The sequence below is a fragment of the Petaurus breviceps genome, unplaced genomic scaffold (assembly GCF_028583685.1).
Source record: "Petaurus breviceps papuanus isolate PSGF00001 unplaced genomic scaffold, PetGlider_PUasm1.0 91133, whole genome shotgun sequence".
Taxonomy (NCBI): domain Eukaryota; kingdom Metazoa; phylum Chordata; class Mammalia; order Diprotodontia; family Petauridae; genus Petaurus; species Petaurus breviceps.
The window spans coordinates 7,509,824-7,535,491 of NW_027187419.1; the positions used below are offsets into that span (position 1 = coordinate 7,509,824).

The following is a 25,668-nucleotide window of genomic DNA, read 5'->3' on the forward strand; positions in this document are numbered from 1 at the left end:
CTCACTTTGAAGGAAAGAAATGACAGACTCTCTTTTCTCATTCACTACTGACACTTCACCTTTTCTGTTTTTTCCAGGGTTTCAGGATCCACTTTATTCATGTAGTTGGTCTCAGTGCTGACGTAGTAATCACCCTTGTACTTCACACAGTTGACATTGGTGTTGTCTGTCATGGCTGAAAATAAACCCAAGATCCACTTAACACAGATAAATGCCCTATTTCTTTGTAGTGGGTCCTAAATATTGAATTAAAGAGCTTTAAAAACCACAAACACAGTTTCAGGGACCCATAAAAATCATCTTTGGAGTTTATAACTGCACTGATCGTTATAAAGAATAATGATTAAAATACTCACTAACACCAAACACTTGAAAATTCTAAATGTAGAATTTTCCTTACTAGGGGGCTCAAACTTTGACATGAAGCGCGCCAAAACACTCTTGCATGGATCAGGCAGGGCCAGGGTGCCAAATTCTGAGATCATAATCCGGTTGTTAATGCTGTTGGTATTATAGGTGTCACTCTGCAGGAACTTGCTCTTGTACGTCACAGTGCCCTTCTCCATCCTGAACTGGTGAAGCAGAGCCATGCCATCGAACCAATGATTGTACCTGTAGGCAGGAGCAGATCAAAGTTACCAGTAACATCAATGAACTGGCAGTAGCCTAAAAGGAAAGGGAAAAGTACAGACAGGGGTGGCAGTGGGTGGGAGGGGGGAATTATGTAGAGTTTCAAACTGGAAAAAACAAGGCTTGGAGATTTAGAATAGGAAAGGACCTATCCTGTAATAACAATACAAATGGCTTTTCATTCTCCAATCAGGGCATACTTGTCCTTTCCAAATTCAAACTTCCCAGGTCCTATCCGAATCAGACAACCGTTGAGCCACTTGGGAAAATGGCCTTGGATCCTGGCAGGAATGGGCTGAGGGGTCTCCTCTACAGTAGCTACTAATGAGGCAATACATTGCAGACCCTGTCGGTCACTGAAGGTCACATGCTTCTGTTGAAAATCTGTCAGATAGTTCTTCAGAACTATGGGAAAAAATAAAAGCACAGAATGAACCAGTTATAGATTCTCCACAGACAACAGCGCTAGTTACAGCACAAAAAAAAGAAAATGTTCAGGCTTCAACCCTGCCAAATATGCCCCCCAAATTCTGTTTCTTTCTCCCTTCCTCTCCATTCTAATATCATAAAGAATCCAATACAATAAGCGTTTATCAAATTTTTACTATGTATCAGGCATTGGGCCAGTTCCTGAGCATACAAAGACAAACCTGGAGCAGTTTTGAGGTTATGAAACCCACAAGGCACTTGCATTTTCCTTGGGTGAGATGAGAGTAGCAGTACCAAAGAGTAAATACAAAGTAAGGATAGAGAGAATACTAGCAACTGGGGTATCAGGAAAGGCTTCCCACAAGAGGTGTGGCTCCCATGGGAGGTGAACCTCTTGGGACACTGGGAATTCTAAGGGGCAGGGGCGAGAAGGGAGAGTGCTCCAGTCTTTGTACAGACTGTACAAAGGCATTTGGGGAGGTGGGGAGATGTTATTGAACAGGAGATGGAAAGTCAAATTTGGAGAACTGTAAAAAAAAAACGCCTGTTTGACTAGAACACAGAGTGAGTGAAGAGGAGGTACCGTGTTTCCCCGATAATAAGACACTGTCTTATTATTTTTTTGGACAGAAAAACACCAGAGGGCTTATTTTCAGGGGAGGGCTTATTTTAATGAACATTGACAGCAATTTTAATAAACAGGTAAATGTGAACAAAAAAATGTACCTTTATTCAATAAGCAAATCACTGGGGAAGAACAGGATGACGTGCTCACTGCTGTAGCTCTGATTGGATGCAGCTCGGAGCGTGGCGTGCGTTTCACGGGGGGGGGAACGGGGGACGGTGCATACAGAGGGTACCGTAATGTAGCGTGTAGCGCAGGGGATCACCTTCACTACAGTAGCAATCTCAATAGGGCTTATTTTCGGGGGAGGGCTTATTTTAGAGGAATCTTACACAATAAGGGGAGGGCTTATTTTCGGGATAGGTCTTATTATCAGGGAAACACGGTATATAAGATACATAAAGGTAGGCTAGAACCAGATTCTGAAGGGCTTCAAATGACCACACAATTCTTTTTCCTTTTCTCCTTAATGGCAAGGCACTAATCCAGCTATTGGTGATCTTTTGACATTGGAGAATTAATTGCCTAGTAATCAAATCAGGGCTTTACCAAGGATGACCATTTGCCTCTGGATGAGCAAGAGTTATTTGTATCTGAATCAGGGCTTCTTAATCTGGAGTCTGTGAACACACGCACACACACAATCAAATTTCAACAAAATTGGTGTTCTTTGTCATCTCATTTTATGCATTTACAAGTGAGATTCTGAGAAAAGGTCCACAGATTTCACCAGATTAAAGCTCATGACACAAAAAAGGGCTAGGGACCTGAGTCTAAATAGATAATTTTACATGCTATGAAGTATGTGTTTATAACAATATCATGAAGGTAATCAATAATTTGTACTTAATAGTTAATAATAATTTACTTGTCTCCCTCATTGGATTGTGAGCATCTTGAGAGCAGGAGCTTTTTGCCTCTTTCTGTATACCCAGTTCTTAGCCCAATGTCCAGCACATAGTAGGCACTTAAAAAATATTTACTGACTGACTGACTTGAATTTTGTCCTAATAAGAGTAATCATACCTATTCAATATTTAAAAATCCACAAATCTATCTATGGCTCACCTCACAACATAAATGGACTCCTCTCCCCCAAGTTTACATTAAACTTAGTGATACACAAAAATAACATGTTTAATCCACCCATATAGGGTATCTCAAAAGTCCATGCAGTTTTAAGTTTTAATAGTTTTGTTTTTAATAAATACTAATAGATTAAAGTGTTAATAGCTTAAAGTTGTACTAAGACTTTTAGAACACCTTGTATGTTAATGGCATATGAATTCATCTATGTGAGTTTATATGGGAGAATGTTATCTTCAATTAGACTATGATGGTTACATGTGAGGCATCCTAAAATCCTTAGTCCCATGTAATCCCAACTTAAAAACTGGTGAATCTGTCCCTTCTTTTCCATTCTCATTACTATTCCACATAATAAGACTTCCTAGATTATTACAATGTCCATCTATCTCTTCTCCCCACATTAAATTTAATTCAACAAGCAGAAATGTTAATAAGTACTATAGGCATGTCAAACTCAATGTGACTAAAACAGAGCTCATTATTTTTCTAGAAAAACCCACTACTCCTGCAAATATACATTTTCTGTAGTAGAGGAAGTAAAAAGTTCTTTTACTTTTACACTATCTCAGTAGTCTCATCAGCTTCCAGAATTATCCTATTAGCTATCTTATTATCTTTTGTTGTTGTTTAGCTGTTTTTCAATCCAACTCTTGGTGACCCCATTTGTGATTTTCTTGGTGAAGACACTGGTTTTCCATTTCCTTCTCCAGCTCATTTTACAGATGAGGAAACTGAGGCAAACATTCTCTTCTCCCTTCTCAGTCACCATCCTAGTTTGGACCCTCAGCACCTCTTACCTGAAGTACTGCAATAACCTAATTGGTCTCCCTGCCTCAGACCTCACTGGAAAAATTTGTCAGGAGTTCTCCTCCCAAATTCTGGATTGAAAAAATCATGGGGGGGAGGGAAGGGGAAGGATGGAACCAAGATGGCAGAGTAAAAGCAGGAACTTGCTTCAGCTCCCACTCCAACAACCTCCAATACCTATTAAAAAAAAAGACTCTCAACAAATTTTAGAGCTATAGAACCCACAAAGTGATAGAGAGAAGCAGATCTCCCGCTGAAGGTAGCCTGGCAGGCCCACAGGAAGGGTCTATTGCACTGGACTGGGAGCAAAGCACAGTCCTGTGTGAGCCCCACCAGCCCAGACTGGCGGCCCAGACCAGCTGGAAGAGACTTCAAAAAAGTGAATCACTGGTAGCTGTGGTGGTTTCCAGACTTCTCAACCTATAAATGCCAAAGAGAAAGTAAAAGGTCAGCAGGGAACTCTCTTGGAACTGAGTGAGAGAAGAGAATGGTCCAGGCCCTGTCCCTAAGGTAACAGAGGTGGCAGCAGCATGGGTGCTGCTGCTGTTGTGTGGCTGCCTTTGGAGCTCCTGACCTGTGGTTTTGGCCTGTAGTTTGTAGGGGGACCAAGAAACCACTCACAGGGTAATTGCTCTTGCTTTGATCTGCTTGGATCTGGGTCGCAGTCTTGGGTGGCAGCTCTGGGATGAGGAGCACCAGTGTACAGAGCTTGTGGCAGCTGTAGAGAGGGTGCCCTCCTCATAGCTCTGACAACAGCTCTAACAACAACTGTGCAAAACCCTAGAAATTTGGGACACAGCTCTCTCCACTCTGGAAGCAGAGTTCTACTGTGGAAAAGAGCTCAAGAGTCAAGTAACTGGCCAGCAAGATGAGCAAACAGAGGAAGTGCAATCAGACCATAGAATCTTTTGGGGGGGGGGGGGGCAAAGAGGATCAAAACATGGAACCAGAAGAAGACAACAAAGTCAAAATTCCGCATCAAAAGCCTCCAAGAAAAATATGAACTGCTCAGGCCATGGAGGAGTTCAAGAAAGCTTTTGAAAATCAAGTAAGAGAAGTGGAGGAAAAAATTGGAAGAAAAATGAAAAATCATCTCAACTTATCCCCCATTCTCTCATCCTTTGCTCCACTCTCAAAGAATTAGGGAGCCTTCTCCTTGCCAACACCATCCTCTCTACATGGACCTTTAATCCCATCCCCTCCTATCTCCTATGGGAGCTCACCCCTTTTATCATTCCTTTTCTTTCCCAATTTTAAAACTGTCATTATCCAATGGCTCCTTCCCTGCTTCTAACATATATGTTCAGATCTTGCCCTTCCTTAAGGAAAAAAAAAACTTCCTTTAAAAAAAGCCCTAGCATTACCTCAAGCTATCATCCTATATCTTTCCTTTCTTTTTCAAACTCCTAGAAAAAGCTGACTACATTTGTTGCTACATTTTCTTACCTCCCAATAATTTCTTGACCTTTGCAGTTTAGCATTGATCCTACCACTGGATTAAACCTAATCTAATGCTAAATCTAATGATCTTTTTTCAATTCTTATATGGTTTTCTTGGTCACTCTGCAGTTTTTGACACTATTGTAGACTATTTCTTCCCTCCAGATCAGGGGTTCTTAACCTATGGTCTATACATAGAATTCTATGGATAGACTTTTAAGGAGTTTGTGAACTTGAATGGGAAAATTTACACCTTTGTTTTCACTAACTTCTAGCTGAAATTTAGCATTTCTTTCCATTATTATTTTTTTTAATATTATTCTGAGGGGCGGCCAGGTGGCACAGTGAGTTAGAGCGCCAACCCCGGCGTTGGGAGACCTGGGATTGGTTCTGGCCTCAGATACTTGGCACCCACACAAAAAATAACTGGCCATGTAACCTTGAGCAGTTACTCAACCCCAATTGCTTTAAAAAAATATATGAAAGTCAAAATTTTAAGATGGGAGAAGGGAGAAAATCTGGAACTCAAAGTTCTAAAAACAAATGTTAAACAAATTGTTTTTTACATGCAACTGGGAAATAAGATATATAGGCAATGGAGTATAGAAATCCATCTTGCCCTGCAAGAAAGTAAGGGGGGAATTGGGGGAAATATAAGAGAAGTCATATTGGGGGAAGGGGTAGTCATCTTGTCATCTTGGGGTAGGGGGGTAGGGGAGAGATGGGAAGAAAATCTGTAACTCAAAATCTTTGGGAAATGAATGTTAAAAACTAAAAATAAATTTTAAAAAAACTCGATTCTAGATACTCTGACCTCCCTAGATTTTTGTGACACCGTTTTCTTGTTTCTCCTCCTGTCAGACTGATCCTTCTCAGTTTTCTTTGTAGAATCATCATCCATGCTTCCTTACTCCCTAAGCATTGTGTCCTGAACCTGCTCTTCTCTCTCTACACTCAATCCCAGTGGTCTTACCAGCTCCCATGGATTCAACTACCATATCTATATAAACAACTCCCAATTCTCTAACATACAATTCCAAAACTCCCTGTTCTATTCCATAGCCAGACCTCATTTTTCTCCTGAGCTCCAGTAACACATCTCCTACTTATAGTACATCTCCACCTGGATGTCCTATAAAGACCCAACATTTTTAAAACAGAACTCACTCTCTTGCTCTTCAAACTCAGCCCTCTTCTTCAGCCCATTATTTTTATTAAGGTATCACCATTCTTCCAGTCACTCAAGTTTACAAACTAGGAATTATCCTGAATTCTTCACCTACTTCACCCTACACTGCCCCTATATCTAATCAACTGTCCAGTCTTACTGCTTCTACCTCTCAATCTTTCTCATGTGCATCACTTCTCTCTGCTCATATCACAATCACCCTACTTCAGGCCTTTGTCACCTCTCACAACTACTGCAACAGCCTCCCAATTAGCCTCCCTTTAACATCTGTCTCCCTCACCTGAACCATCCTTTCAACCTGCTAAAAATGATATTTCTAAAGCACAAGTCAGATTATGGCCTTCCTCTGCTCAGGATGATGCAATTCCCTAGCGCCTCTTGGATAAAGTATAAATTTGTTTGCTTGGCATTAAATGCCCTTCACAATCTGACAGTGTTTCTAGGCTCATTACTTATTACTCCCCTTTATACTCTTTGCCCCAGGCTAACTGGATAACTTGCTGTTCCCTATACACAAAAATACATTTCCCTCCTCCATTCCCATACATAGATTGTTCCCCATACCTAGAATGTTCTCCCTCTTCACTTCTGCCTCTTTTTTAAAAAAATTATTTTGAGCCCTGGTTCCATAACCTTTATTTTGGAAGATGGGTATTATCAAGATCCCCATACCAAGACCATCTCTCTCTTTTTACCAGGAGACACCCTGTTTTCCAGAACTAAGGCTCAGTAAGCAAGCTGTGTCCTGAGCTTAAGATAACAACAATTCTGGGGCGGCCAGGTAGCACAGCAAGTAAGAGCACCAGCCCCAGAGTCGGGATGACCTGGCATCGAATCTGGGCTCAGACACTTTGCACCCACCCAGAAACACCTGGCCATGTAACCTTGAGCAAGTTACTTAACCCCGATTGCTTTAAAAAAAAAAGATAACAATTCTTTGGGGGCTTTTTGGAAGGGGAAACACAAGGCAATTGGCATTAAGTGACGTGTCCAAGGTCACACAGCTAGTCAGTGTTAACTGTCTGAGGTCACATTTGAACTCAGGCTCTCCTGACTCCAGAGCTGGTGCTCTATTCACTGCACCATCTAGCTGCCCCCCAATTTTTTTTAACAAAGTCTTGAAAATCTGAGAATTTATCAAATGTCTGGGGTTTTTTGTTCAAGATGATAGTTAACTTTGAAGGGTATGATATTTTTGGCTGGACCCCCAGCTCTTTTGCTCTTCAACATGCTGTGTTCTAAGACCTGCAGTCCTTTAAAGTTTCTGCTGCTAGGTCTTGTGTAATTCTAATTGTGGCACCATCATATTTAAATTGTTTTAATCTTGATGCTTTTAATAGTTTTTCCTTGAGCTGGGGATTTCAGAATTTGACTATGATATTCCTATGAGTTTTCCTCATAGGATCTCTTTTAAGTGGTGATAAATAGATATTTTTCTATTTCTACTTTCCCTCCTTGTTCTAATGCTTCAGGACAATTTTCTTTAATTATTTCTTGTATTATTGTATCGTCTTTTTTATCATAAATTTCAGTTAGACCAATTATTTTTATATTTTCTCTTTTTGATCTATTCTCCAAATCTGTTGTTTTTCTTATGTTTTACTTTCTCTTCTATTTTTTCATTATTCATATTTTGTTTACTCATTTCTTGATCTCTTATAATTTCACTGGCTTCACTTTGCCCACTGCTAATTTTCAAGATGCCATTTTCTTCCTTAAGATTCTGGATCTCCTTTTCTAGTTGGTTGTCTTTCCTTTCATACCCTTCTTGTTTTTCTTGGATTATTCTTATTTTCTTTTTTAGTTTTTTCCTCCATCTCTGTCATATGATTTTTAAATTTAATTTAATTAAGATTTTAAAGTCTTTTTTAAGGTCTTCTTTAAATTCTTTTTGGACAGGTGATCATTTGACATTACTCTTTGGGTGTTTCTTTACTTCAATATTCTCCTCTGAAGATGAACCCTGGTCATCTTTGTAATAGGTTTCTGTAGTTTACCTATGCATTTGTGTGTGTGTGTGTGTGTGTGTGTGTGTGGTGTGATAGTTTAGTTATTTGTAGTCACCTCTAGCCCTAGAGTATGGGGAATGGTGCCTCTTGCCACAGATCTTCAGTTCTTCCCTCTAGCCTGAAACTAAAATCAAACCTCCAGCCTCCTGTAAATGCCCACAGAGGCTTTCTTCCCCACTGCTTCTGCACTCACCAGGCGTGTGCTGGTTCCTTATCATCCCCCAGTAATCCTTTGTCACTCACCTTCTGGATGATCTCAGACACAGCAAAATCCCGGAATTGTTTTACACCACACTTCTGTCTCTTGAAATCCCTACTCTTATCAGGGAGTGCCACTTCCTCAGGTAGTCTTTCCTGACTCCTCTCTAATTGGGAATGCCCACCCACATCCATTTGTTTTTGTTTTATATATATGCTATATTGAATTATCTGTGAACAATGTTACAGAACTTAAGTGAGGACTTTTGACTGAATCCAAAGTTTTTAGAACAAAACGGTCAAAAGGCTGCACTTAAAGATTTAGAAGGCCACACGTGGTCTTAAGGCTGCAGGTTCCCCACTCCTGGTCTAGAGGGTCTCCAAGGACCCTTTCAATTCTGAGATTGTGACCCTGCAAAAAAAAACAAAAGAGAGAGAGAGACTCCACATTGTCTCTGCACAAGTTAAATTCATTAGTCCAGCATTTAGGACCTTCCAATATCTGGCCCCTTTCTATGTATCAGTGTACCCTAGTATAGTGCCCTGGGCCCTCTCCTCTTCTCTCTCCATACCCCATCCCAGTGGTCTCAGCAGCTTCCATGGAGCTCCTGGCCTTTTTTCCCCACTGCTCCCCAATACATAAATTTTAATCCAGTCAAACTAGCATATCTATCATTCCAGGAAAATGTTTATACCTTTGTGCCCTCTCCCTTTTACTCATAACACTCCCTCTTCCCAGAATAGTTCCCCTAATCTCCCTGTCTAGAAACCCCATTTGTGCTTAAAATCCCAGATCAAATATCATCTCTTCTTTGGACCATTCCTTGATCCCATAAGAGTGAGGAGCATGTCCTCTCCAACTCTGAATCCCTCAAAGTGCCCTATACACAGTAAGCTCTCAAAAACATTAATTATATTGTGCTTTTTTTAAACATTGTGCAGTGTTTATTCATATAATTTCTAAATGTTCTAAGTCTGCCCTTGGCTTCTCCAACAGTACACTTTCACAGTCCTCCAACTACTCTAGATGAGCCCATGCTGGCACACAGTAGGTACTTAATAAATGTTTACTGATCAATCCTCCTTCCCCTTACTTGTGTGTATTCTCCAAGGCACTTCTTTGACCCTCTTCTCTTCGCTCTATATTCTCTCCCCTAGCAATCACATCTGTTCTCATGGCTTCAGTTCAAACCAATACAATTCTTCATAATCTTCATGTGTTCTCTCCCTTCCCCCATATCTCCCTAGGGCTCCCATAGCTGGCAGTTCTAGCTAACTTCCTACTGGACATTTCCACCTGGCTGTGCCACTGGTACCTCCCACTCAATTTGTAGAAAAGCTGACCTCATCATTTTCCTTCAGTCCTGCTCCCTCCCTTGATGTAGCTATTTCTGTCCATTGATTCACCATCTGGCAGGTCCACCCAGGCTCAAAATCCATTATCTTTTATTATTCTTTCTTCCCTCCCAATAAATTGCCAAATCCTGTCAAATCTACCTCTGAAATAGGTTTAGCACCCAGCTCCACCCTCCCCAATTTATACTGCCACCACCTTTGTTCAAGCTTTCATCCTCTCTCCCCTGTTAACTAGCATCAAAGTTTTAAAGTGATCACACTGCCTCAAAAATATCTCCTTTTAAGAGCTGTCAAAATTAGCTTCCCAATGCACATTTCCTATCTTATCATTCCTCTACTAAAGAATCTTCAGTGATTTCCAGTGCCTCCTGAATAAAATAAACACTACTCTTGGCCTTCAAGACCCTCCTCCATTTGGCTCCAGACCTCTGTTTCCCTACTAAGCTCACACTGCTCTTAAGACCCAGTCCAAGTCTAGTCTCCTGGACTTTGCTCACACTCCCCTCATACTTTTCCACCTTTTGAAATCCCTCTCTTTACCTCAAGGCCCAGGTCAGGCTCTCCATCTTCCAGTGATCCTTCCCCAAACCCCCCTGCAGTGATCTCTCCAGCAGTTTCAGTCTGGACTTGTCCTGTTCCTTGAATGCAACCCTACAATCGTCGTGTGTAAGGTTCTTATTCTCCACTCTCACCTCCCAACTCATTCTCCACTCCCATTTAATTAAAAGTTGTGTGGTGGCAGTTTTATTTCATCATTGGCGCTGTGCTTAATGATGTATGGTAGGAGCCTAATAAACACGGGGCAACTACTTAATAATGCCTCTTTTTGGATTCCCAGAGCGTAGTTCGGTGCCTGGCACGTAGTCGGCGCTTAGTAAATATCTATTGATAATTAATTAGTGACGTATAATGGGTAATTAATTAGTATTTGTCGAGATTCCTCAGTGGCAATACAGAACACGGAACTGTAACAAAAACACGGTGCAGTAACAAGGCAACATGATACACTAACAACTCGGGCTCTGTGCTTGGCATTTACATGGCAGAATCAAAGAGAATCACTAGCTTAAAAAAAAACCTTGGCCGTTTATTTTTTAAAATTATAAAACACTTGTACGATCTGATTATCAGGTAAATTTTATCCCTACTGGAAGCCAGACAAAACCACCTGCAGGCTGTTAAGAAAGACATTAAGAATGCACTTAGCTGAGGATGCTATCCCAAGCGGGAAAAATGGAATATTTCGCTGTACGAGCAGGCGCTCTGACCCTCTCCTTTCCCCTCACCCTCTCACCGCCCCACCCCCAGCGCCCAGGTTCAGCCGCTGAGCTCTCCCCTCCAGCCCCGCCCACTGACCCCCAAACTGGCAGCCCACTGGAAACCCGGCCAGGGCACCGACAGAGCTGACTGCGCTCTGTAGTTAGAGCGGGGACTCTGCAGACGGGCTGGAGGAAGGGGTGGAACCCCTACCTGGAATCCGGCTAGCTAGAGAGGCGAGGAAACGCCCTAGGATGGCAGACGCGCCTGTGAGAGCGGGGAAGATTTCGAGAAACATTTTGCATTTGATTTGGAACCAAGATCCAGGGCCTCAGCACCCCAGACGGCTCTGACTGGGTCCCGCGAAGCCTACGGTCTGGTTGGAATGTTCCCCGGAGCAAAGCGTAGATGCACAGCACAGGGGGCGGAGCGTCGAGTGGCCTTTACTCTCCAATAAAAACGGCGGTGAGCGCTGCGCCTTAAAAACAATAAAATCAATCGGAGAAACACAGGAAGCTTAGAACTGAAAGTGGTCAGTAGCTTTTTTTCTGAGCTAGCTGATAAAAGTGTTAAAATATCTAATTACTAAACCCTAAAGCAAACTTTTCTCTGCTTTAGGACAGGTCACCTATTTGTGGACGAATTCCCGGCACGATTCACTCAATTTGATTCGTTCATGAAGGGGATACGGGTTGAATATAGTAGTTTGATTAAGTGAGAATTTTACATTTGGATCATCAGCAAGATATTTCCGGGCCACATTAAGATGATTAAGAAAACATGTGCCATCAGCACTTTAGAGTCTCTGGGGGGGAAATTGTGGTCGTCCAGGTTACAACGTACATGAAACCAGGGAGATTTTGAGGCTCAAATGAGAAAATTGGAGGTAAAACACTGTGCAAACCTGGAAGCACTAAATATATTACAGTTCATTGTCATTATTACCCTACTGTCACGAGGTGATGACTTCTTTTCCTTCTGATAATGTGCTGAGCTTAAGCATAGTTTATAGACTAATACTGGGTTGGGTTGGTAAATGTTTAACAACCAGGTTGGGGGATGGGGAGATGGAGGGAAATTATGCAAACACTTTTAGAAAGTTTAATTTGCATTATTAGTACTTTCTTAAGTCTAGAAAATCAACCAACAATAAAATTAAGCCCTGATTTGTAGAGCTTTCTGATTTCTGAGGTGTAAACAGATATTCACATTGATAATTTAACCGTGGGAACTTGCCAGCAGTTAGAACTGGCTCCCCCACGTGGTAGCCTAAGAGGAAATCTTGTTGATCAGAGCTTTGGACACCCAAGCCTCATGATCTTGATCTAGTTACAGCTCTCTAGGACTGAGTTTCCTCAACTATAAAATGAGGGGAGGGTGGGTACTAGGTGATTTCTGTGGTTCATTCCAACTCTATCTTGACCACAATTCTTAGAGTCAGCTTAGTTTAGAGTCATAGGGTTGAGGATGTTCCTCCTTGTACTTCTACAATTTTCTTTGGCTGATTCATTTTCCTTGCATTCAGATTTGAGTGAGTCACTTTACATAGGGACCTTAGAGGTCACCTTATTCTACACTCACTGTATTATGCCTTCCTAGAGGGCAGGGCCCATGTCTTATTTATATTTGAGTCTCCTTCAGAATGCCCATCATTTTACACATAGGGAAGTTGAGACACAGAGATATAAGATCCCACAGCTAGTAATTAATGTAACTGGAATTAGACTAGGTTGTCTAGATCACAGTCCAGCTTTTTCTATTACATCATATGTCTATGTCTTATCTGCCTGATATTACAAATATCTTAAAGGAAGAATCAGCTTCTGTCTTATTCTTTCTGTCTCCCAAAGCAGACAGAAATGTGGGTCCCACAACACTCTTGAGTGCAGCTAAACCAAATTAAAATGTAGTTTCTGATTTTAATCTATTGATATAATGATATATTATAATAATAATATAGCACTTACTATATACCAGGCACTTTACACATATTATTTCATTTGATCCTCAAAACAACCCTGTGAAGTAGGTGCTTTTATTATCCCAATTTTACTGATGAGGAAACTGAAGCAACCAGGTTAAGTGACTTGGGTCACATACAGTACATGTCTGAGGCCAGGGTTCAGGTCTTCTTGACTCCAGGTCCAGTCCTCTGTGCACCAACTGTCTATCCATTCATCCATTTTAGATACACTTAGTATTTCACACAAACTTATGGTTGTTACTATAATATAATATTAAATCATTCCTTCTTTCTTCCAACCCTGTACATCAATCACTCTTATTCAGAAACTTATTTTTCTCTCATAAATAATGCTGTTCTGATCCTTCCCTTTCACACTCAAAGCTTCTTTATTATGCAGGTGTATATTAAATGAAATATTTTGATAAAATGAGATATATACAGTTGCTATTTCAGCAAGATGAATTACAATCCATATTAAGATTATTAGGTTGACATGATGCTATCTGCACATATATTCAAAGAGAAAAATATTGTTTCTTGTTCATTTATGTCCAACTGTTCAGATCCTGTTTGGAGTTTACTTGGCAAAGATACTGGAGTGGTTTGCCATTTCCTTCTCCAGCTCATTTTATACTTGAGGAAATTGAGGCAGACAGGGTAAAGTGACTTGCCTAAGGTCCTACAGCTAATAAGTGTCTGAGGTCAAATTTGAACTCAGGAAGATGTCTTTCTGACTTCAGACCCTGCACTCAATCCACTGTGCCACACTAGCTTGCTTATAATAGGAGAATTGCACTAAGACATATATAGCAAATTCTCTGTTATCTGACATGGTTAGAGAATGTAAATGTTTAGGTTAATCAAATATGTATTTTTATCCCTAAAACCTAATTTATAAAATATATAAACAGTAAAATCAATTTATGCTGAAAACATTCAAAATACACGTTTATCTTTCTTTAATGATTCCAAAGGCCCTTGGTGACCTCCTCAGATCCCCTGGGCTAAATTGTGGTCTCTGAAGATAATTCACAGATCTGTATGTTAAGCCCCAGGCTCCCCCTTCCCTGAACTTCCGTCATACCTCACCAGGACATTTTGACATTTCAAACTAGATTTCACAAAGACCTCTTAAACTGAACAAAACTCACCCCTCTCCAAAGCTTCTCTATATCTGTCAAAGGCATCATTGTTCATACAGCTGCCCAGGTTCACGGTCTTGATGTTCCTCTCAGTTCCTCACTCTCACCCCACTCATCCATTCAGTTGGCAAATATTGTTGGGGTTTTTTTATTGTTTTTTTTTTACCACCACAATATCTCTCACATATGACCCATTCTCTCTTTTTGAACAGTCAGATCCTCTATCTCCCATTTAATTATTTTAGAGGGACACTGAGGTGGTGCATTGGGTAGAGCACTGGCCCTGAAATTAAGAAGACATGAGTTCAAATGTGGCCTTAGATACTTACTGTGTGACGCTAGGCAAGTCACTTAACTCATTCTCCTCATTTGTAAAATGGGAATAATAATAGCACCTGTTTCCCAGGTTGACTGTGAGGATCAAATGAGATAATAATTGTAAATCAGTAGGGGCAGCCAGGTAGCACATCGAGTAAGAGCTCCAGTGTCGAGATGACCTGGGGATCGAATCCGGGCTTAGACACTTAGCACCCACCCAGAAACACCTGGCCATGTAACCTTGAACAAGTTACTTAACCCCTATTGCTTTTTAAAAAAATTGTAAATCAGTAAGCCTATATAAATGTTATTTATTATTATTATTTTGACTCATCAGTTCTGTAGCTATATAGAAGGGCACATTTACAGAGAGTTCTCTTTAAAAAACATTTTTGTATCAGAGTATGCAGGAAGGCAGATAGGTTAATGTACATGGTAGTCCCCATTCAAAGAAGCCCTTATACTCTTAATACTTTTCATTGCAATAAAATCATCATTTTTATAGATAGAAATTGCTGGGGCCCCTGTTCTAATCACTGGTGAAGGCAAGTGGCAATCTCAAATAGCAATAAAACAAAACACTTACAACACTAGCCGAGAAACAGTGTGACCCTAAGGGAGTTATATGTTTTATAACATCCTTTCCAACAAGTGACATGAAAAAGCAATGAAAACAGGAAACATACTAAAAATGATGCAACTAAATATTAACAGATCAATTTTCAAAGAGAAGGATATTTTTTTAGCCTTCATCCTGAAGTTTCCTCCAACAGTGCGGCTCATGAGCCTTCCATGCCGCCCATCCCATGCCATTCTTGTAAGCTCTTCTATAAGTTCACCACAGAGGGTCCACACATGTTGTAGACCTTCCTCACTTTCTCCTGATGTTGAGAGGGTACCAGTGGGTCTCACTCATCATTTCTTGAGCTTACCTCATGACTAGCCCATCTTCTTTTTTCTTATTATTCAATTCTTTGATAACAGCTTTTATTCCTGTTTTTCAGAGTTCCCCATTGCCTCCTACTTACACCCATCATGAATGAATTAATGAAAAAAGCATTTATTAGGTGCTTACTATATACCAATCACTGTGCTAAATGCTGGGGATCCAAAGAACAAGGCAAGACAGTCTCTGTTCTCTGAGAGTGTGACACTCAGTTTAAGTCCTCTAATTGGAGAACACAGAATAATTGAAAGTTCAGCCACAGGGCAGGTGGAAAGTCCTGGAAGTCCCCAGAGTGCAGCCCTCAGAGTGTTACATGTTTATTTCTTTAGAGACATGTGTGCCTTATCTCACTGCCATATAGCACTACTTGCAAGATGTTAGAATTAAAATAGACCAAGTACATACAAACAAACAAAAAAATCTGTAATCCCTACTGTCCTTCATAAATGACATACTATCTCCCAATTCTGCATTTTCAGTGATTCTGCCTCATTCCTGGAGTGTTACCCCTCCTCACCTCCACCTCCTGGCTTGCTCTCTTGGCTGAAATCCTACCTTCAGCAAGAAATCTTTCTGATCTCTCTTAATGTTAGTAGCCTTTCCTCTGACTTATCCTGTGCATAATATTTGTACAGTTGTTTGCATGCTGTCTCCCCCATTAGATTGTGAGCTCCTTGAAACTAGGGACTGTCTTTCACCTTTCTTTGCATCCTTATGGTCCTAGCCCAGTGGCTGGCACACAGTAGGTGCTTAATAAATGTTTTTGACTTTACCTGACATGACTTGTACTGAAGATCAGTTTTTAAAGCACTAAGGGGCTGAATTTCAAGATATAGCAAAGAGAATTTTCCAAATCACTAGAAAAAGATAACAAATTGTGTTATTGCTAGAATGGTAGTTAAATCAGTAACGATGAGCTCACATGCTTATCTCTGCAAAAAGCTTATGATAATCTAAATATGTATATGAAAACATGAGGAAAAACAGATTTTTAAATAATATTTTTTCTCCATTTACATGTAAAGACAATTTATAACATTCTTTTTTTTAAACAATCTTTACATTCCACATTTCCTTTCTCCCTGAGACAGTAAGCAGTTTGATATAGGTTATACATGTTCAATCATGCAAAACATATTAACATATTAGTTGTGTTGTGAAAGAAGACACAGAGTCAAAGGGGGAAAAAGATGAGAAAAATACAGAAAGTGAAAAATAGTATGCTTTGATCTGCATTTAGACTCCATCAATTCTTTCTCTGGAGGGGGTTAGCATTTTTCATCATGGGTCTTTTGGAATTGTCTTGGATCGTTGTATTACTGAGAATAGCTAAATCATTCACAGTTGATCATTGTACAGTATTGCTGTTGCTGTGTACAAGGTTCTGGTTCTATTCACTTCACTTTGCGTGAGTTCATGTTGTAATGTTAATGGCATAGGAGGATCTTCCCTGTCCATTAATAGGCCTATGTGACCACGTGTCCCCTTTTCCCTTGGAACAGGAGCCGTGTTCCCACGTCTAAAGGTGCACAGGTATTTCAATCACAGATGTCTTGCTTCTTTCACAGCTGTCACACATCCTGAGTCACATAGAACCCATTGGGGGAGGAACTTGCCAAAGGAGGAGCTTGCTTAAGAGGAAGCTTGCTTACAGGGAGGCTTGCTTGTAGGAAGGTTTTCACACCTTTTGGTACTAAGCTAATTAGACACTGAGCCATGAGGGTTGAGGGTTGTGATGCCTTCTGACGCTCTGAATCTATTAGTTGAAAACTGTATATACTGGGAGGTTGGTATTTTGCTTTGGAGGTTTGCTTATGAGAAGGATCTTTTGATTCCCTGTATGAGCCTCTGAGTAGCCGTTTGTTAAGAGGCCCACTACATCACCTACCTAACTTTCTAGCAGGGCAAGATGAGTTTTTATACCCCAGTAGCTGTATATCTTATTTCCTGGGAAGATAAGCAATTCAATATCGGTTGTACATGTATAGTTACCCAAATCATTTCCATAGTAGTTATACTGTGGAAGACTAAGTAGATTTCCCTCCATCCTATCCCGCTTCCACTTATTCTATTTTCTCCTTTGACCCTGTCCCTTTTCAAAAATGTTTGTTTCTAACTACCCTCTCCCCCAATTTGTCCTCCCTTCTATCATCCCCCCTCATCTCCTACCCCCTATTTTCCTGTAGGGTAAGATACCCAAATGAGTGTGGTTCCCTCCTTAAGCCAAATTCAATGAGAATCAGGTTGTCCCATTCCCTTTCACCTTCCTGCTCTTCCCCTCCATTGTAACAGTTTTCTCTTGCCTCTTTTACATGAGATGATTTATCCTAATCTATCTCTCCCTTTCTCCTTCTCCCAACAAATTCCTCTCTCACCTCTTAATTTTATTTTTTAGATATCATCCCTTCATATTCAACTCATCCTGTGCCCTCTGTCTATGAATACATGTACATACATATGCACACATATATATATTTATATACACATATATCCTCCTATACATATATATATATATACACACCTATATAGTCCCTTCAACTATCCTCATACTGAGAAAAGTCTTTTCAGTTACAATTATCATTTTTCCACATAGGAATGTAAATAGTTCAACTTTAATAAGTTCCTTATGGTTTCTTTTTCCTATTTACCTTCTCATGCTTCTCTTGTTTCTTGTATTTGAAAGTCAAAGTTTCTGTTCAGTTCTGGTTTTTTCATCAAGAATGCTTGAAAATCCCCTATTTCATTGAATGACCATAGTTTCCCCTGTAGCATTATACTCGGTTTTGCTGGGTAGGTGATTCTTGGTTTTAGTGCTAACTCCTTTGACCTCTGGAAATCATATTCCAAGCCCTTTGATCCCTTAATGTAGAAACTGATAGGTCTTGTGTTATCCTGATTGTGTTTCCACAATACTCAAATTGTTTCTTCCTGACTGTTTGCAATATTTTCTTCATGACCTGGGAACTCTGGAATTTGACTATCTTATTCCTAGGAGTTTTCTTTTTGGGATCTTTTTTAAGAGGAGATCGGTAAATTCTTTCAATTTGTATGTTGCCCTGCTGGTTCTAGAATATCAGGGCAATTTTACTTGATAATTTCCTGAAAGATAGTTTCTAGGCTCTTTTTTTGATCATGGCTTTCAGGTAGTCCAATAATTTTTAAATTATCTCTCCTCTATCTATTTTCCAGGTCAGTGTTTTTTTCCAGTGAGATATTTTACATTGCCTTCCATTTTTTCATTTGTTTGGATCTGTTTTATAGTATCTTGAATTCTCATAAAGTCATTAGCTTCCAATTGCTCCAATCTAATTTTGAAGGAGTTGTTCTCTTCAGTGAGTTTTTGAAATTCTTTTTCCATCTGGCAAATTTAGCTTTTAAGGCATTCTTCTCCTCACTGACTTTTTGGGCCTCTTTTGCCATTTGAGTTAGTCTATTTTTAAGGTGTTATTTTCTTCAGCGTATTTTTAGGTCTCCTTTAGCAGGCTGTTGACTTGCTTTTCATGATTTTCTTGCATTGTTCTCATTTCTCTTCCCAATTTTTCCTCCACTTCTCTTACTTGATTTTCAAAATCCTTCTTGAACTCCTCGATGGCCTGTAACCAATTCATATTTTTCTTGGAGGCTTTTGATGCAGGAGTTCTGACTTTGCTGTCTTCCTCCCCCTCCATGCCTTGATCATTTTTATCCCCAAAAAAAGATTGTATGGTCTGTTTGTGCTTCCTCTGCTTGCTCATATTGCCAGCCAATTACTTGACTTTTGAGCTTTTGCCATGGCAGAACTCTGCTTCCAGAATGGAGAGAGCTGTGTCCCAGATTGCTGGGGTTTTCGCAGCTGCCAGAGCTATTAGGAGGGCACCCTCTCTACAGCCCCCACGAGCTCTGGCTCACTGGTCACACACCCAAGGACCACCCCCCAAGACCACGATCCAGATTACCCTCTGAATGGTTGTTTGGTCCCCCTACAATCTGCAGGCCAGGAGCTTCTGAGGCAGCCTTGTGGTGTAGCCACCGTGCCTCCATTGCTTCTTGCCCTGGGGTTAGGGGCCAGACCATGCTATTCCATCTTCCCCTGTGCCAACAGAGTTCCACACTGACCTTTTACTTTGTTTTTGGTGTTTATGGGTTGAGAAGTCTGGAGACTGCCACAGCTGCTGGTGATTCACTCTCCTGAAGTCTGTTCCAGACACCACTGGTTGGGGCTGCCCTGGGGCCAGAACTGCACCGCTCACACCGGACTGCGCTCGGCTCCCAGAGCACTGCAACAGACCCTTCCTGTCGGCCTGCCAGGCTGCCTTCAGTGGGAGATTTGTTTCTTTCTGTCACTATGGGTTCTATAGCTCTAAAGTTTGTTTAGAGTCATTTTTTTACATGTATTGGAAGTGACTGGAGCGGGAGCTCATGCCAAGTTTGTGCTTCTACTCTGCTATCTTGGCTCCGCCCTCTGGTGATAATTATTTCATTGCTTTAGTCTTTTGTCTCTAGTCTCAGCTTTTAAGACTCTGGTTTCTGATCTCAGTCTTGAGATCCTGGTTTATGTTTATGTTTTCTTGGTTATCTTGGTGACATGTAAGTCTCTATTCTCAAAATTGTCCATTATGAACCCTCTAAATTCTGGAGTAGCAGTAGTTTGGCCTGTAACCTGACATTAATGAAACCTGACCTAATGTAATTATGATTAGCTATTTATATAAAATCTCATAGATTTGGTTTATAGTGGACTGAAAGGATTGACAACAAGTAGTTAATAGTGGAAATTGAGTGAACCACACTGACTCCATCTTATGACAGTCTTAGAATTAACTTAGCACCTATTCAAGTATGGGTTTTAGTCCAACTTCTATCTTGTGAGAAAATCTTATTCAGTTTTGGGGACTGGGAGAAAATATTATTGCATGTTTGAACCTAACCCTGCATGGCTTGGAAACTGGACCATCTCTATGTAATGTTAAGAGACTCTTAACTAAGGACTTATGTTATACTGACCAGTAACTCAGATCCAAAGATTGGTGCAAGGAGTTTTCTCACAATTGCACATGTCAAACAATCCATATGTCTTCTCTGAAAAGTGGCCCTGTACTGACTGATCAATCATTGATTCTAAGGACCCCTACCAGGGCCTTCTAACTACTCTCACAGTTGCCAGATTTGTGGATATAGACTCCTGGATTATTTGAAGAAAGACCCTGCTCCTGAACGAATGGCAGAACCTTTTAGTGACCTCAAGATTCATCTGGTAAGGACCCATAAGCAGCCAACACCCAGATGAGACAGCTGTCCCAAGATTCCAGACAAGAGATGAGTATATTGTCCTAGTTTTTATTTTCCTCTTCTCCTTTGTTATGTGCCTAACCACCAACACCCTGATTCCCTATCTGCAGTTTCTCAATGATACTTGGGATACACTTCCCTAACAAGTCCTCTCAAGGAACTGATCTCATAAGATAAAAATGCCATTCCATCATTACTATGGGTGGAGGGGCTAAGAAGTTTCTAGATCTGCCACCCTAATCCCTGAGCTCCCACAGCTGGTCCTTAACATCTTGTCCTGACCCAACTGGCCTTTTGTGGCATCTTGGCTTATACCTCCCTCTCCTTTATTGGCCAGAAGGAGGATTCTTTCAGATTCTCTCCTTTTGGCCAGAAGGGGAAAGTGTCAAGATCTAAGACCACTCCCTCTCTTTTTACTCCCCTTTTTTACTGTTAGGAAGCACCCTGTTTTCCAGATCTAAGGCCCAGAAAGCAAGCTGTGCCCTGAGCTTGGCATAACAACAGTCCTTTGCACTCACCCTCTGGATGAATGCTGCTGACACAGAACTGACAGTCACTGAGCTTGGCCAAGCACCAGGCCCAGATGTGAAGCTCTGCTTTGAATGGACTTTTTGTCACTAGACAATTTTGCTCACAGTTGCTGTTATGCCTCCCCACTGCTGCAACACTACACTGTTTGAGTCTTTATTTGAACTCAACTATGTAAATCAAGGTTTAGCTCCACTGCCCTGGGCCTCCTACTAGAGGAGGCCCCAACACTTGTGTCTAATTTCTTTCTTCCAATGGAATAAAGAAAGCTTTTTGCTTTTAACCTGTGTGAGCTCTTTGCTATTTTTTGAGTTAACAGTGGTTGCAAAACCTCTGTGATTCTTTGGTCATTTGTTACCAGAGTTGACATGGCTCTCATTGACATGGAGTTCACCACAACCCCAAAATTAAAGCTTCTCAAGATTTATAATTGGACAAGTTATTTTTACCTCTCTGGGTTTATTTCCTTATTTGAAAAATGGATGGAGGAATAGGATGGTAGTAGTGCATACCCTCCTTAGAGGAATACAAAGGTCAATAATCGACAAACGTTTATTAAATATCTGTTATATTTTAGACACCACACTTGGTGCTTGGTATACAAGCACAAAAGACAGAGCTTACCCTCAAGGACTTATATTTTGTTGAGAAAAGAGGCAGTGGCAGCTAAGTGGTACAGTGGGTAGAAAAGAAGGGTCATAGGGTCATCTTCATGAGTTCAAATCTGGCCTCAGACACTTACTAGCTGTGTGACCCTGGGCAAGTCACTTAACCCTGTTTGTCTCAGTTTCCTCGTTTGTAAAATGAGCTGGAGAAGAAAACAGCAAACTATTCCAGTATCTTTGCCAAGAAAACCCAAATGGGGTCACAAAGAGTTGGACACAATTCAAATAACTGAACACACAGATACACACACATACATGTATGCACACACACATACATACACATACAATGTGTTCTCAAATAAGTAAGTACAAGGTGGTAGGGTAGAGAGTTCTAAATCTATGATCCTATGATCATAAAACTTTCTATGGAAATTCAATCTTATCAAATGACAGCACAGAGCTTCTGCAGCAGGAAGAAAAATAGAATTTAGCTTTGCAGGGGAGGAAAGCTGTGGGCTAACACAAGCTACATGTTCCTTACCTGTTGGACCACTCCTTGGTTTTCATTGACAGATCTTCATCTGGGTCATGCCTACTAACCATGGGTGACCTCCAAGGCTATGTTTCAGTCCTTCTTCTCCTGTCCTTCCATACTGTTTTGTTTGGCAATCTCATCTCCCATGGAATCAAACTAAGGATTCTCTGTGCTAATGATGCTCCAATCCTTATCCGACTCTAAACACTCTCTAGCCTCCAGACTCACACCTCCAGTTGTCTACTGGACATCTTGAACTAGCTGTAGACACCTTAAACTCAACATGTCCAAAACTGAATGCATTATCTTTCCCCTTAAGCTTTCTCCCCCTTCCAGACTTTCCTAGTTCTGTCAAGAGTACCACCATCCTCTCAGTCACCCAGGTTTGCAACCTTAGGTGTCATCTTTGGCTCCTAAGTCTCCCCCACCTCACATCTCCAATCTGTTGCCAAGATCTGTCCATTTGACCTTCATAACATCTCTCAAATATGCCTCCTTCTCTCCTCTGACACTGAAGCCACCAGAGTGCAGGTCCTACTTCCCTTATTCTTGGACTATAGCAATCTGGAAGGGAAGGGGAGTGGAGGAAAGAGAAAATAAAGGAAGGTAAATTGTGGCAGGTAAAAGAGGAAATGACAGAGGAAAAAAGGTTTGAGCCTCTAAACACATTGATTTATTAAATAATGCGAGCCAATTGCCTAACAAATTAGGACCAGTCAACTTCCTTACCTGAATACAGTAGAAGACATATTTTTATACATGAAAAACAATCAAATAAGTCTAATTAATTAAACAGAAACAATACAACATTAATAATACAATACAATTAATAAGCAATACAACAAAAAACAATACACCAACAATCTGACTTCTAATTGAATGAAAAATTGGGGACTTTCCAGATTGGGAGGGAGAGAGTAAACAGGTACAATTCTCCAAATTCAGAAAAAGAGGTGTCCCACTCCCCTCAAGTGTCTGTAAACAGTCAAAAGAACATGGAAACAATAACTGTACAAGGCCAATTTTCAGGAAAGATATAGGGATTGCTTGAGAATTGTGAGAAAACTCTTTGCATAAATCTTAAGATGTGATTGGGTTTCTGTTCAGCATGACCTAGATCATTAGTTAAATGTCTTTAAGCAGCAGGTGGAGGTGGTCCAGATTCCCTTCCACACAGGGCTAGGGTCAAACGACAAAATAAAGGTTTTCTCCTAGTTCCCACAGTTGAATAAAGTTTTCTTACAAGATAGAATTTGGACTAAATCCATAATTGAACAGAAAGGGAGCTGAGCTAGCTCTAGAATTGAGTCACAAGATGGAGTAAATATGGTTCACTTGATTGCCATAATTAACCATTTGCTGTCCTAATCTCCTCAAGTCCCTTGAAGGGAAGGGAAGGAAAAGATGGATAGAAACATTTACTAAGTGCCTACTATGTCCCAGGTACCCTGCTTTACAAATATCATCTCATTTAAGCCTGCTGGTTGGTCTCCTGACTCAAGTCCCTCCCACTTCAGTCTTTCCTCTACACTGTTGTCATATTGATTCTTCTTAAAACACAAACCTGAAAGTTTCAAATACAAAATGTTAAGAAATTAGCCATACATTTCAAGGATGAAGATACAAGGAGTATTTTGTATATCTCACTTGGGGTTCTAAGAATTTTTTAGTTGAACCAAATTGTTGTCCTTATTTTCTTTGGTGATAAAACTGAATCACCTAGCCTTCCTTGTTTGCCCATTACCAATCTCAAATATGGCAATGAGCACAAAACCTTTAATGGCTGAAAATTAGGCCAATTAATTAATTTTGTTGAAGATTTTGTCCAGCAATTTCTATAGTAGGCATTTGAGTCTAAAATAAAATTTTGAAGAAAAAAAAGATATTTTTTCTCCAAAACAAGAATAATACTAAGATAATACCATCAGGGGTGTTAATAATACACTGATTCTTTAAGAATGAACTGAGCTGGAGATGACTGCTAAAGATAACAAGAAAGGCTTCGAGGGCCATCATGAATGCTATAACAGGAAAGAAGACAAAATGCTAACAGAAAAGAAATGCTCTAAGAAATATGAGTTGGGAAAACAGTTGGGAGATGATATGTCAAAAGAACTTCAGTTATCTTTCAACAATATGGTCTCTGCTTTCATTAGGTATAAAGATGGCAGCTGTGGATGACGGTCAAGAAGTGGCCTGTGCCCCAGAAACAGACTGCAAATTCAATCTCGCTATGGATTCAGAACTTAGAAAGGGTGCATGCTACTCAAGTGGTAAGTAGCCATAGGTATTTTTAGACATGGCCAGCGTGTGTATTTGTGTTGCCTAACATTTAGTTCAAGGGTTGTTTTGATTTTGTTTTTTAAGGTGGGGGGAGAGGAGAGAGAGATTTAAGGAGTATCAAGGTGATGAATAAGGGGAAAGGAAGGAAGGAAGAAAGGAAGGTTGGTCATAGTGAGACTTTTCTTAATACACAGAAGAGAACAGGAAACCCATATAAACAGGGCAGCTTTGAAACTAACATGATAAATATTATTTATATATGTATGTATATGTACATGTATGTATGTGTATATATGCATACACATACACACACATTTTTAATGTCAGCTATACATCACAGAGATTTGTGTTTTCATGTAAAATCCTTTTTCGATTCTGTGTATATGAAAATGCTCATGTTGATATTGTTCAAGTTCAGAATAACAACAACAACAAAATTAATTGAAGTAGCCCCTTAAATCTGTTTTAAATCTAAACAAGAGAATTCTTTGGAATCCACCCACAGTTCTTTTTTTAATGGGTTATTGTAGTTATTCTTTATAATTGTAGTGCGTCTCTAACAGGGTCATCATGAGGAAAAATTTAAATAAACTGTAGCATGGTATGAAATGGGAAGGAAACACCTATGTGCTAGGTACTAAATGCTTTACAAATATTATCTTATTTGATCCTCACAATAAACCTGGGAGGTTGGAGCTATTATTATCCACATTTGACGAAACTGAGGCAAACAAAAGTTAATTGACTTGCCAGGGTCACAAAGCTAGTAAATGTCTGAGTTCAGATTTGAACTTAGGCCTTCCTGATTCCATGCCAAGCATTCTAGCCACTGTTCTTCATAAGATAATATATTGTATATTGTATTATATTGCAAGATAGTACATTGTATATACTAAGTGAGCTTTTACAATTATTCTCTTAAGTGAATCTAATTTCTCCCCATCAACTTCTATTATCATATTGGAGACATAGTCTGAAAAAGTTTGGGCCCCTAGAGACTAACACACACACACACACACACACACACACACACACACACACACACACA

General features: G+C 40.2%; 2 protein-coding genes across 10 annotated transcripts in view; one reads left to right on the forward strand and one right to left on the reverse strand.

Annotated features, from left to right (window-relative positions):
* LOC138155257 (interleukin-18-like) overlaps positions 1–25,668 on the forward strand; it is a 376,645-nt gene that overhangs the window by 248,463 nt on the left and 102,514 nt on the right. The window lies entirely within an intron of this gene.
* Positions 1–25,668, reverse strand: part of BCO2 (beta-carotene oxygenase 2) — a 97,050-nt gene that overhangs the window by 28,752 nt on the left and 42,630 nt on the right. For 2 of the 8 annotated variants that reach the window (XM_069080376.1, XM_069080375.1), the window contains exons 3-5: positions 831–1,035; positions 401–612; positions 60–175 (exon numbers count right to left, since the gene is read on the reverse strand). In XM_069080376.1, the coding sequence (XP_068936477.1) occupies positions 60–175; positions 401–612; positions 831–1,035 (533 nt within the window). Of the gene's footprint in view, positions 1–59; positions 176–400; positions 613–830; positions 1,036–2,233; positions 2,305–3,805; positions 4,001–8,461; positions 8,829–10,312; positions 10,473–11,242; positions 11,543–25,668 lie in introns of those variants that run through there. The other 6 variants (XM_069080380.1, XM_069080382.1, XM_069080379.1 and 3 more) reach the window with 6 other exon arrangements.